The sequence below is a fragment of the Talpa europaea genome (assembly GCF_964194135.1).
Source record: "Talpa europaea genome assembly, chromosome: 3".
Classification (NCBI taxonomy): Eukaryota; Metazoa; Chordata; class Mammalia; order Eulipotyphla; family Talpidae; genus Talpa; species Talpa europaea.
The window spans coordinates 38,536,084-38,548,758 of NC_140069.1; the positions used below are offsets into that span (position 1 = coordinate 38,536,084).

The following is a 12,675-nucleotide window of genomic DNA, read 5'->3' on the forward strand; positions in this document are numbered from 1 at the left end:
AGCCAGAGCGGGGAGCAGAGCAGGCAGAAGAACCGAAGTACACTGCTGAGGGGAGCAGTGGGCGGCAGGAGAGGTCTGTGAGCCATGTGGGACCCTCCTCTGGTGGCCGGGGAGCAGCCGGGGATCGAACCGGCGCTGCAGAGGCAGCGGGCAGCTTTGCAACCCAGCGCTCAACCGCTGCGCCACCAGGGAGGCCCACAACAGTGTTCTTAATACCCGCTGGAACCGAGATTGTGTTGTATGACTTAGAATATTAGGCATGCGCAAGTTCTTGTGTTCGTTGATCCTCAAACCGTTGATGGTAAATGAAATCGATTATAGAACTGAGTAAATGAAAGATTTTTCTCTTTTGATTACAACTGTTAAGAATCATGACTAAATTTTAAATGACTTGGAATCGTGCATTTTGAATATAGTAAATGCACAGTAAGTGTTAGGGGAATGAAAATTCCAGATGTAGTAATTAATCAAAAAGCTTCGTGCAAAAAAGATATTGCTTAATTCAAAACAATACGCTAGCAAAAAGTATGGCTGAAATGAAGTGAAATAACTCAGACCATTTACAAGAAGTTTTGTTAGGCGCAGAACCTTATTAATAACCAGGTAGCCTTTTTTTAAATCATAAAGCTGTAAAAAACAAAACCTGATATCAATATGTTTTAAAGATGGGGGTTAGAACTTTTAAACATATTTTGGGCAGACAATGCATATCGCAGCTTGTAGCTTGTGCTATATAGAAATGATTTTGGTAATCTTGAAAATAGTTTTTCTTCTTTAAATCAAGTTTTATTGAATTGTCATTTTTTTACAAAAATATATAATTTCAGGAGTACAGCTCACAACTCAGCGTGTACACATACTTCACTCACCCACCACCAAAGCTCCAATCCCAATACTTTATCACACATATTCCCCGTCTCTTCATCCTCCCCTATTCTCTCTAGTAACTGTATTTTTCACAGAATCAAAGGGTCATTTTGTAGTGTTGTTTTGCCAGTTTGGGTTTTTGGTTATTTATATTCTGCAAATGAGTGAAATCATCATGTAGCTGACTTTGACTTTTTGACTTGTTTCACTTACTGTAAAGTGAGAAAATCACCCTAAGTTCTATCCATATTGTCATAAAAGGCATGGTTTTTTCCCTCTAGATTAGTAGTATTCCACAGAATATATATGCCGCAATTCCATTATTTCCATTCTCAGTTTTTAGAAGAATGTCCTTAGTATTTTCCATAGAGACTGCTACAGAGAATGAGTATTTCTTTTTCTCCACACTCTCACCAATACTTGTCAATTACAATCTTTTTGATGATGTAGGCTGGTTTCACAAGGATGAGATGATAATGGGTTATTTGCTGTTGTTGAGTTAAATGAGTTGAGTTATATGTGTGATGTGCAAATATCTTTTTCCAGTCTGTAGGGAATAATGAGAATGGACACCTTGTCTCATTCCTGCTGTCAGGGAAAATGCTCTTAACCATTTAGTATGATGTTAGATGTGGGTTTGTAAATGACTTTTATTATGTAAAGAAATGTTCCTTTTATTCCAATTATGGAGAGTTTTTATAATAAATGGATGTTGTATCTTGTCAGTTTTCTCAGTTTCTATTGATATGATCAGGTGATCATATCAGCTTCTGATAACACAGACGCTTTTTAATATTGCTAACTGGCAATTTCTGCTAATAAAATTACTTTAGAAATATGATTTTAAAAATTATAACACAAATCTTTGAGAAAATATTGTTCACTGCTTTAAAATGTTAATCTGACTGATTTCTGTACACTCTTGGCTATAAAGAAAACAACTTTATAAAGGTCAATAATTGTTACAGTAGTTTTTTGTCCAATTCTGACAGACTTAAATTTTTTCCATCAAAAGGATTCATACCATGTCAGCAAGGTGTAGGTAAGATTTTTTTATACTATAATATTTCAATTCAGCTAAACTATATTGCATTGACCCATAGAATAATAAATGCATGACAGTAATCCTTTGTTAAATTCAGATTAGTTACACAGGATTAATTGGCAGATATTATGATCTATTATAATATTGTTTATATGCTCTAGATTATATTTTCTTTGTATTTATGCATTTGGAAACACAGCAGCTTTGCCATTTTAGGGGTATGAGGGAAGATTTAAATATTCTGAATTTGACAGAATGATTTATTAGTCCATTGTTCCTTGAACTAACAGGTCTAACAAATATTTGTGGAATTTCACATAGGCCGTTTTCATAGAAATCCAGAATCAATTAAAAATATATACAGTTGTGGGCCTCCCTGGTGGCGCAAGGGGTTAAGACACAACCTATGAGGCTGTCCGCAGCCACGACAGCACGAGTTCGATCCCCGGCCAGGGAGCTACCCACAAGGCGCAGCAGACCTCTCCTGACTGGCCCTCTGCTCCCCTCAGCAGTGTATTTCAGTGAATCTGCCTGTTCTGTACCCCACTCTGTCTCTGGTGAATCCTTTTACACCCATACCTCTGGTCTGTACCCTAGTTCTTATATGCATAAATAAATAAATCTTTAAATATATATATTTATATATGGTTGTGTCTGTATAGTAGTTAAATATTTTGGAAAATGCAACTACATTTTATTTGCTTACAGATTATGGCTTTTTTTTTTTTTAAGATTTATTTATTTATTTATACAAGCACTGGGTACAGTCAGAAGTGCGGGTGGGCGAGAGAATTCACCAGAGCCAGAGCTGGGAACAGAACAGGCAGACTGAGGAAGCACACTGCTGAGAGGAGCAGCGCGTGGCAGGAGAGGTCTGCGCGCCATGTGGGATCCTCACCCATGGCCGGGGATCGAAGCGGCGCTGCAGAGGCGGTGGGCAGCATCGCAACCCAGCGCCCAACTACTGCGCCACCGGGGAGGCCCCATACTTTCTTTTTTACCATGAAACTATTTCGTGGTCATGATCAGTTAGAGTTTCCAACTGTCAAGTCTCCTTTGAGCTAACAAACTGAATCTGTTCTAAGTTATTGAAAACAAATTTGGCTTTCTATTTTTCCTTTTCAAGCCTTACAAAATACAATGCTCTGTACTTTCTAGGTTGAAAGAACTTCATGGAAAAGATATAGTTCAAGGGTTACTAATTTCTCGTTAAGATAAACATTCTTTGCTCACATAACCTACATGGTACAATAATGTGACACGTAATGCTAAAACCTTGCCTTCATAAATTTGTGCTCTATATGTAGAAATAGGAAATTCACATTACATTCAAACATACATCGAAATTTAATTCACACTCATTAGGGAAATTTTAAATTTATTTAGCAATATATTCTACCATACCACCCTCTCATAGTAGATTACAGAAAGAGCACATATATCAAAAACATGGCATGATATTAAACATAGCAAAAAATAGTTGCTTCTAGTAATTCTTAATGAGTGGTATTAAGATTTTTAATTCTAATTCTCATTTTCATTAGGCTAATGCTTATGACTTTACATGTGGACTCTTACTTTCAAAATAAATATTCAAAAGAAAAAGAGACCCACGTTTGTTAGACTAGTAGTATACACTGTAAGTGTCTATTTGTGCATGAACATTTCACTAACTACTCTTGTAGATAAAAAGGAAAGGTTAATATGATCAAACATTTACTGAAACTGCATGTCCTTTAGACCTTCCTGAGAAAACAAAGTTGCTCAGCAACTCTCCCACTGGAAACACTGTTGATAACAGCCATTTCTTTGAAATTTTTGTAAGATAAAAATGCTTATCACTAAGCAACCAATGCATAAGACGACAGCCTGTCCAAATATTGAGCCATCACATAAAGAACTCCTGTTCAAAATATTGTCCTAATTTAGAAACAAACTTAGACATGGTACGGTCAGATACAAACCCTTTGGCAACTGAGACCTATATTAACAGAGTGTTGAAAATTTTTGGATTAATCACCAAGAGGGAGTAATCTAAGAAGTGTTGCTGTCAAAAAATAATTTCTCACCAAAAAATGTTTCCCATATCTTTCAATTTCTTTTGCAGTGCCAGATCTTTCCCCTGGAATAAAAAATAAAGCACTCTAAATGAATGAATGAATGAATGAATGAATGAATTCAATCCCTTAACATAAAGAATTACCTAACTTTAAGAAATGTACCGTTCTATCTTGCTCTGCAATATTTTATTTATAAAAACACATGTATCAAACTATATGTATGCTATTTTAAAAAGCAAAGACCAGCAGAAAACCTTTTCTCTTATGGTGTTTAGTTGATTATGTATTACATGAATTACGAAGTTCAGAATCATTTCGTGGGTTATGTCATTAAAGAGAGCAGGCACACAACTTTCCTAAATTCAGTAATGTTTACAAAATACTAGGTGATGTATGCCAGCATTGTTTACACTGAGAGTTGGAAAGGCCTTCAAGGAGTGGAAAGTACAAATCAATATTCTCTTCACCACTGATGACAGGTAGATATCTTTAAGTCAACCCCCCCTCCCCACTACTCCTACAGAGGCTTAAAAATAATGGAAAGAGGTGGTATAGATCCTTCAAATCTCCCATTTTACCCTGATTCTCAGTGAGTCATAGCCTAAGAAAATGGACTTTAAAATCAAAATATGTACATTGCCACCAGAGACTGCAGTACGTAAATGAAAATGAAAAAGTTGCTAGACTAAGGTAATTTATTGAAAGCTGTGGCAGTTACAAGGACAGCCTATGGCAAAGTAGGACTAGGCAATGGCAGTCACTGTATGATAACCATGACCTGGCTATATGGGTTGCAAGGAATTATCCACTAGGGCAATATTACCAGACAGTAAAGTGCACTTTAGTTCTGTAATGATGGCTTAGGTAAACAGAAATGTCTGTAAAATGTATAGAAATTTAGATATCAAGTTCATATCCTCTTTAGATCATCATTCTGAAGAAAGTGAACAGTGGAAGTGGGCAAAGAATGGATGGACTCTATTGCTATGGACTATTTAGAGACTTATAAAAAAACAAACACATGAGTTTGGCCAAATATAGTTGGCCATCATCTAACCGCAGGGCTAGAAGATAACAACTCTGACACAGTCCTAGGAGGCACATTACAAGTCAAGTTCTCACTGCTAATTAGTTCAACAGTGCCTGCTGCGCACAGGGGACTATCGAAAGGAAAGAGCACAGCACCGTGGCCACCTACCATCACCAGCGTGGTCAAAGGTGAAATCTCAAGTATCTTAGTGTTCAGAGAGGAACTCCAGGCTGGTCTGACCATCAAAGCCCACTCTTAATATTGACAGTCATCACAAGTGGCACAAATTGGTAGATATCAGCAGAATCCAGAAATTATCAGCATATTAGTAGTTACATAGAATCATTTGGGAAATGTCCTTTATCATCTATTTTCTGAAAGAATTTGGTTAGACTAGGACTCGTTTAATTTCTCCCTCAAATATTTCATAGCATTCACTGATGAAACCATTCAAACCTCAGCTTTTTTTTTGTGGGAATTACTTCCTTATTATAGGTTAATTCAGATGTGAGAAGTATTATTTCATTGTGATTTTGAATTGCATTTCTCTAGGGACTGATGATATCACACATCTTTTCAAATACTTACTGATCATTTGTACATCTTATTTGAATAAATGTCTATTCATACCCTTTGCTCATTTTTTTGAGCTTACTGCTTTCTAAAAATTGTTTCTAATTGAGATAAAATACATAAAACATTAAATTTAGTATCTTGATTTTTTAAGAATACAGTTCATTGGTTTTAAGTAGATTCAGTGTTATGCACTTATACCAGCATGCAGCTGCACAACCCTTTCCAGCTTGCAAAACTGAAACTCTGCATCCATTAAACTGTAACTCCCCCTGTTGCACTCAGCTGAGCATTGGGCAAACACCATTCTATTTTTTTTTTTTTATAGAGGCATGCTTTATTTATTTGTTTGCTGGTTTGTTTGTTTGTTTTGTTTATACATGCACTGGGTACAGTCAGAAGCGCGGGAGGGTGAGAGAATTCACCAGAGCCAGAGCGGGGAGCAGAGCAGGCAGAAGGACCGAAGTACACTGCTGAGGGGAGCAGTGGGCGGCAGGAGAGGTCTGCACGCCATGTGGGACCCTCCTCTGGTGGCCGGGGAGCAGCCGGGGATCGAACCGGCGCCGCAGAGGCCGCGCGCAGTTTCGCAACCCAGCGCTCAACCGCTGCGCCACCGGGGAGGCCCACCATTCTATTTTTTTAGTACTTCATCTAGCATAAAGTCCTCAAGGTTCATCTATGTTCCAGCCTGTGTCAGAATTTCCATCTTTCCTAAAGATTGGTAATCTTCCATTGTATGTCTATACACATAGCACATGTTATTTAACCATTTGTCAATGGACAATTGGATTGTTTCCACCTTTGGCTAACAATGGTGCTCTGGACAGAAGTGTTCAAATATGTTAGGCAAATATCTACTTTCAATTCTTTTGCATAGAGGCCAAGCAGCAGAAATGCTGGATCACATAATTCCATTTTAAATTTTTTTAAGGGACTCATGTTCTTCACAGCTGATGCATCATGTTGCATTCCCACCAGCAGGGCACAAGTGTTTCAAATTTTCTACATCCTCATTGATAGTCCCCCCTCATTCCACCCCAGTTGTCATCCTAATATCTTTGATTTGCATTGAGCAAATTCTTTATGTGCCTGTTGGCCATTTGTGTATCTTCTTGAAAGTTTATACATGTCTCATATTTCTTTAGATGAAACCAAACTATATTTTAGGGAATATATTTAGCAATGAGACCCTCTTGTGAGACTTTTTTGTTGTTGTTGTTGCTATCTGCTTGTCTGTGTAGTAATTTAGTAGATGAGTTTAGCAAACTCCCTGCAGTGTTACCTTGATATTTATCCATAGGTGCAGTCAGGAGACTGCAGTTATCTTTGATGACACTGGTTTTTAGTAGGGTCCTTCTGTTATTTTTGACATTATACCTGCTGACAGATTACTATTTCAGACAAAATCATAGGGTATCAATTGCTTCAATATAATTCAATTCTGATTGTAGTATATGAGATGTCTTTGAGGTTTTTCCAACCTCTGGAAGTTTTTTTTTTTTTTTAAGATTTATTTATTTATGCATATAAGAACTGAGGTACAGACCAGAGATGTGGGGGGGGGGAGGGGGTCCACCAGAGACAGAATGGGGAACAGAACAGGTAGAGTGACTGAAATTCACTGCTGAGGGGACCAGAAGGCGAGACAGGAGAGGTCTGCTGCACCATGTGGGTTTCTCCCTGGTTGGCTGTGGATGGACCTCATTATGCAGAGGCTGTTGATTGCTTCATAGTGCAGTGCTTGCTTAATTAACCCTTTGCGCCACCAGGAAGTCCCCCTTGGGAAGTTCTTAATTTCTCTTTCAGTAGTTCTGATTGGTAAACTACTTGGGTAAGTTTTAGTTTGTCGCCCTCATAGAACTACCAACCTCCTATTAATCATTTCCACTGTCTTCATTATTTTTGAGAACACATTCAAGCTTGAACTTCTCCCGCCGGCCTCCTGGTCCCCTGGCACCCCTGCCTGCCGTGTACCTGATTGCTGCAACGCATGTGAAGCTTAATAAAAGCCCAAGAGAGCCACCGAGGGCTCCAGGACTCTCCTTTAGCCACCTGTCTGCTCAGATCCTAGAAACCTACTCTGTGCCTATCCCGTATTTTTGGTCTACTCTGAGGAAGAGCTTTTGCCCTGTGTGGATGCTGGTTGAAAGAGAGCCCCTACCTAGTACGTATACTCACCAGGAATTCAGCCTGTGCAGTTAGGTTGGACTCGGAAATGCTTTCAATCATCTGCCCACCATGGTTACTTTATCCTTTGTCGGAGAGCTAAAGGAAGAGAAAATCTTATTTTCTTGACCACAACAATGCATCGTGGGATTCCCATCAGGTTGAACTAAAGTTGGTGAAAGATGGTTATGGCTCAATGCCAGACTTTTGCTGTTCTTACAAAGATTTAATAAATTTTCTTAAATGTTTGTTTTATCTTACTGTTAGGGGGAAAGGATGTCCTGAGTGAATTCCATACAGGCTTTGTGGATGCCACCCCACTCCATTAAGACACTGTCAACTACAAACCCCAGGATCCCCCAAGGGAAGTTGGGAGGACCTAAGGGTGGAGTTAAGCAGCCATTTTCTCTGCTTGTAAATAAAAACCAGCCATCTTAGTGGGGTGGGGGCGTCCCTCACTTGGCTCATGCTCTTGGCCAGGCAGGTTTGGTCTCAGGGGGTCACTTGGGATTCCAGGTGGGTGGAACAGGTAAGACACATTAGACTTTATCTCTGTCTTTTCTCCCTGAGTTGTACATTTCTTCATTTCCCTTTCCCTTATAAAAAAAAAAAAAACAACAAATCTTTGTTAACCTTTTGTGTGTTCCTGCAGTATAAGTCCCTTTTAAACACAGGTGAGGACCCACAGTCAGACAACCTGTTTTAGAGGGGTTTGCCCTGTAACATTAAGATAATTTTCACACTTTAGATGGATGTTTTAAGATATTCTTCACCACTAATGGGTGAATGGCTGGGAAACAGGTCCACAAAAGTTCTCTTGTACATCCATTCCAAAAGTGGAATCTACTGTTATTTTTAACTATATGCATTTTATTTTCTTAGTGCTATAATAAAGATTAAAATATGAACTTTATCATAATTTGAAGATTGGTGGTAATCTGGTAAATACATAAATATACAAGAGCTACAACACAGCTACTTCCCCCAACTTCATGCCATAGTGTATCTGCTATAATTCAACAAGTGTTATTGCTGTTCTAGAAGAAAAATAGTTTATATAAAAATATATCCACATTTAGTGTTTCCAAAGTTAATTTTTTCCAGATTTGAGTTACTATCTGGTATCATTTTCTTTCAGCCTTTAGTATTTGAACATTTAAGGTAGGCTCACTGGAAAACATTTTCTATTTGTCTGGGAATGCCTTTATTTTGCAGGATGTAGAATTCTTGGTTTATAGCTCCTTTTTTTTCAGTACCTCAAGTCATGGACTTCTGACGTCCATTGTTTTCTATGAGAAATCAACTGTTAACTATATGACTATAAATTGTCTAGGTATGGCTTTCTTTGCATTTATCCTGGCTTTTATTGAAATTCTTGATTGGTAGGTTAACCTCTTTTATCAATTTAGGAAGTTTTCAGTATTATTTTTCCAATGTTTCTTTCATTTCCCTCAGCCCTCTTCTGTATTTCCTTATAGGAAAATTTCATACTGAGATCTATGACACCATCAAGCATGTATAATGGAAATTGGAGGGTGAGGGAAATAAAACATTGGAAAAATAATACAGAAAACTTCCTAAATTTGCTAAGAGATTAAACTATCAATCAAGAATTTAAATAAAATCTTTTAAAACGTAGTTCATTGGGCCTTCCTGGTGGTGCAAGGGGTTAAGACACAACCTATGAAGCTATCTGCAGCCACTGTAGCACAAGTTCGATCCCCCACCAGGGAGATACCCACATGGCGCAGCAGACCTCTCTTGATTTGCTCGTTGCTCCCCTCAGCAGTGTATTTCAGTGGATCCGCCTGTTCTGTTCCCCACTCTGTCTCTAGTGAATCCTCTCACCCCACACACCTCTGGCCTGTACCCCAGTTCTTGTATGCATAAATAAATAAATCTTAAAAACAAACAAACAAAAATAAGTCTTAGTTCAGTTGTTATTGGTTTATAATGTGGAATTATATTTTTTCTTTTAGAAATAGTAAAAAGAATAGAATTTTTGTTTAGCAACTTAAGAAATGACAAAAGTGAAACGGTAATTAATGACTTGATGGGAAGTGAAAGAAAACTATTTCCAATGCAGAATAAGAAATGTCTTCATAAAGAGTGATTAAAAGATAAAATAACGGTGGAATGTTAGTGTTTCTTTTGAGGAACAATGTTTATAAAACCTTAAATGTAATCTTTAATGAAAAAGTCATATGCATTATAAAAAGGGAACATTATGAGTGATACGGAGATGGCTGTACATGCTTTCTTAAGATTTTCACATTTCCTATTCAGATTGCAAATACTTTTTGGCTATAGTTACCATGATTTTAAAATAGTATATATAATTAGTTCTTCACCACAATAAGGAAACAGCAATGATTAAATATTTCCCCTCATATAGTCAAAATCTTAATTTTCATTTACATATTTGTAGCAAATGTGTAGTAATCAAACAATGTATAGCAGAGAAACAAGACAGTGTCTTAAATCTAGTTATTTTGATAGGCCTTTCTAATACACACAATTATCAACAATTTATTATAAAAACCTAGATATACAATTGAGCAAGTCTTTTAAAATATAATCAGAATGAAATGTATAGAAAAAGACATTTGAAAGTCATAGCAGTTACTACTATTACAATATTTAATCATTTTTACAATAGATTTGCTGATCCATTTCAATTAAATTTGTTCTCAGAACCATCACATTTCTTGCTGAATTTCATTTAGAGCATAAACAAGTTGCTTAATTTTAACTTCCATTGCTTTTTTGTTCTTGAATGTTTCTTCCAGAAGTCCACGCATTTCTTCTTCAACTTGACAAACCTAAATCAACATATAAATTTTAATTTTCTTAGAGAAAATATTTCCAAATGCATTCTGAAAAATTCATTCTTATGCACATTCTAATTTGTGATATTAATTAAAAGCAAAGAGGGTAATAAAATGTAACTTGTTCAATACTGAGAGAAAAGTGTTTATATAGTAAACATTATATTTCAGAGGGTATCAGTACTTTCTCTAATACAGTACTCCTGACAGTAGACTATCAACATGGCCACCCCTTTGTATCAGAGAGAGTACTGATAGTCTCACGTTTCTTTAGAAAAGCACTGTTCCTTCTCACCTAAATTATCTATGTGATGTCTCAAAAAATATTTTTCATGATTATCACATTTAACTTTTGGTACAATTTCTCTAGCTCTCTAATAGACACATAATTCCAACACCAATATTGGCAGGTGGTCCAAAGTCCAACACAGTATTTCCCCTTCCATTAATGTTTTCTTATACTTTATTTAACATTACCTAATGTACCTTCTTGGTTAAACACTCAATAGATTTTAAATAGACATGCAGACCTTTTCTACAGCCCGCTGCTCCCCTCAGCAGTGTATTTCATCAGTCTGCCTGTTTTGTTCCCCTCTCTGGCTCTGGTGAATTCTCTCACCCTCCCATGCTTCTGACTGTACCCAGTGCTAATATAAATAAATAAATAAATCTTTAAAAAAATATTTAAAAAAACTGAATTTTGAAGAAGTTATACTTATTTATTGTGATTATTTCCAAAGACCTTATTGCCTCTTTCTATAGATTCCTAAGAGTAATGTGACTTAATCATACAACCTTGATTATAATTATATGGTATATTACTTTTGTCTTTCTGTTATTGAACTCTTTTCCAGTTGCTGATTATTAAATCTCCACTTTTACAGATATCTCAGTTTCTAACTTCAAAATCAGGGGACAATAGTAATTCACAATTGTCCCTCATCTAGTGTACATTAACAGGGATCACATTAGAATCACCTATGGAGTTTTAAAAATAGCTGGATCTGACCCAAATTTAGTAAATTAAGTCTTAGGGGGGAAGTACACGCATATGTTATTATTAAAAAGTTACATAAGTGATACTGATGTTTGCTTCTGATTCTGCATTACTTTATCCACAGTCCTTTGTCAATGATGTTAAAAGATAAACTTAACAGTCTTGAATCCTAATTTATAATAAATCACTCTTTGAGGACTTTTTCCAAAGTAGTGATGGATAGTGATTGATTATATTTAACACATTCACATCCTTACCCTGCCTATGTATAACTAGGGGCAAATTTTGTTGACAGAACATGGTGCAGGTACATATCAGGATCACAATGACAATTTTGGTTACATTAGAATTATATGCTTCAACTAACCTAATTATTACCCATATTCTGGCCAAGTTTCATGACAGTTTTGGAAATATTCTTCACATTTATTTGATTATTAAGTTGCCCTTTTATAATTCTCAAAGATTCTATTTATTTAGTTATTTATCAATTTAATAATTTATCAAAGTGAATTTTACTTACAGTACCTTTAAATTTGCATTTTCAATATATTTCTGCTTTTCACTTGTCAGCTGTATTATTTCAGCTTGATGAGCTTCAACAATTGTGTCAACTTTTTTTTTAAAGGCATCATTCATACTATGAAGCTTTTCTATTGCATCCCTTAAAAACAAAACAAACACACATATCTACCTGTGTGTCTAAAACTTAGGAATTGTTTCTTTTTAGCTAACAGCTCTTACATTCAAATATTAATGGATGCCTAACTCCACCAAGTAGCAAAAGGCTATTGTGGGTAACAAAAGATGCAGGTAGTCAGAATAGGCTAGACTAATATCAAGGGAAATTTGTTACACTTTCACTATCTGAAAGTTAGGGAACTCTGGTTTTCATTCCTTTTGAACCTAAGGATATGGTTTATAAGTACTTTTACAGTTGACTGCTACCAGTTGTCTTTTCTCCATGTATTTGCAGTGTGACAGTAAACTGAGATGTGTATAACATTTTAAGCTTATAAACATGTTATGTTTAACTTCCTTATGCTAACTTTATGTTAATAATAAGCACATTAAAAATAATTTCAGTGCTAAAAGTTTCTTAGAGGCCA

The 12,675-nt window shown here is 36.3% G+C and overlaps 1 protein-coding gene across 3 annotated transcripts in view; it reads right to left on the reverse strand.

Annotated features, from left to right (window-relative positions):
• Window positions 1-10,440: 10,440 nt before the first annotated feature.
• The window catches only part of LRRCC1 (leucine rich repeat and coiled-coil centrosomal protein 1), a gene marked incomplete at both ends in the record, with an annotated part of 33,262 nt that continues 31,027 nt past the window's right edge, over window positions 10,441-12,675 (reverse strand). For all 3 annotated transcript variants that reach the window (XM_084230136.1, XM_084230135.1, XM_084230137.1), the window contains 2 exons: window positions 10,441-10,563; window positions 12,095-12,230. In XM_084230136.1, coding sequence (XP_084086262.1) covers window positions 10,441-10,563; window positions 12,095-12,230 — 259 coding nt within the window. The remainder of the gene's footprint in view (window positions 10,564-12,094; window positions 12,231-12,675) is intronic.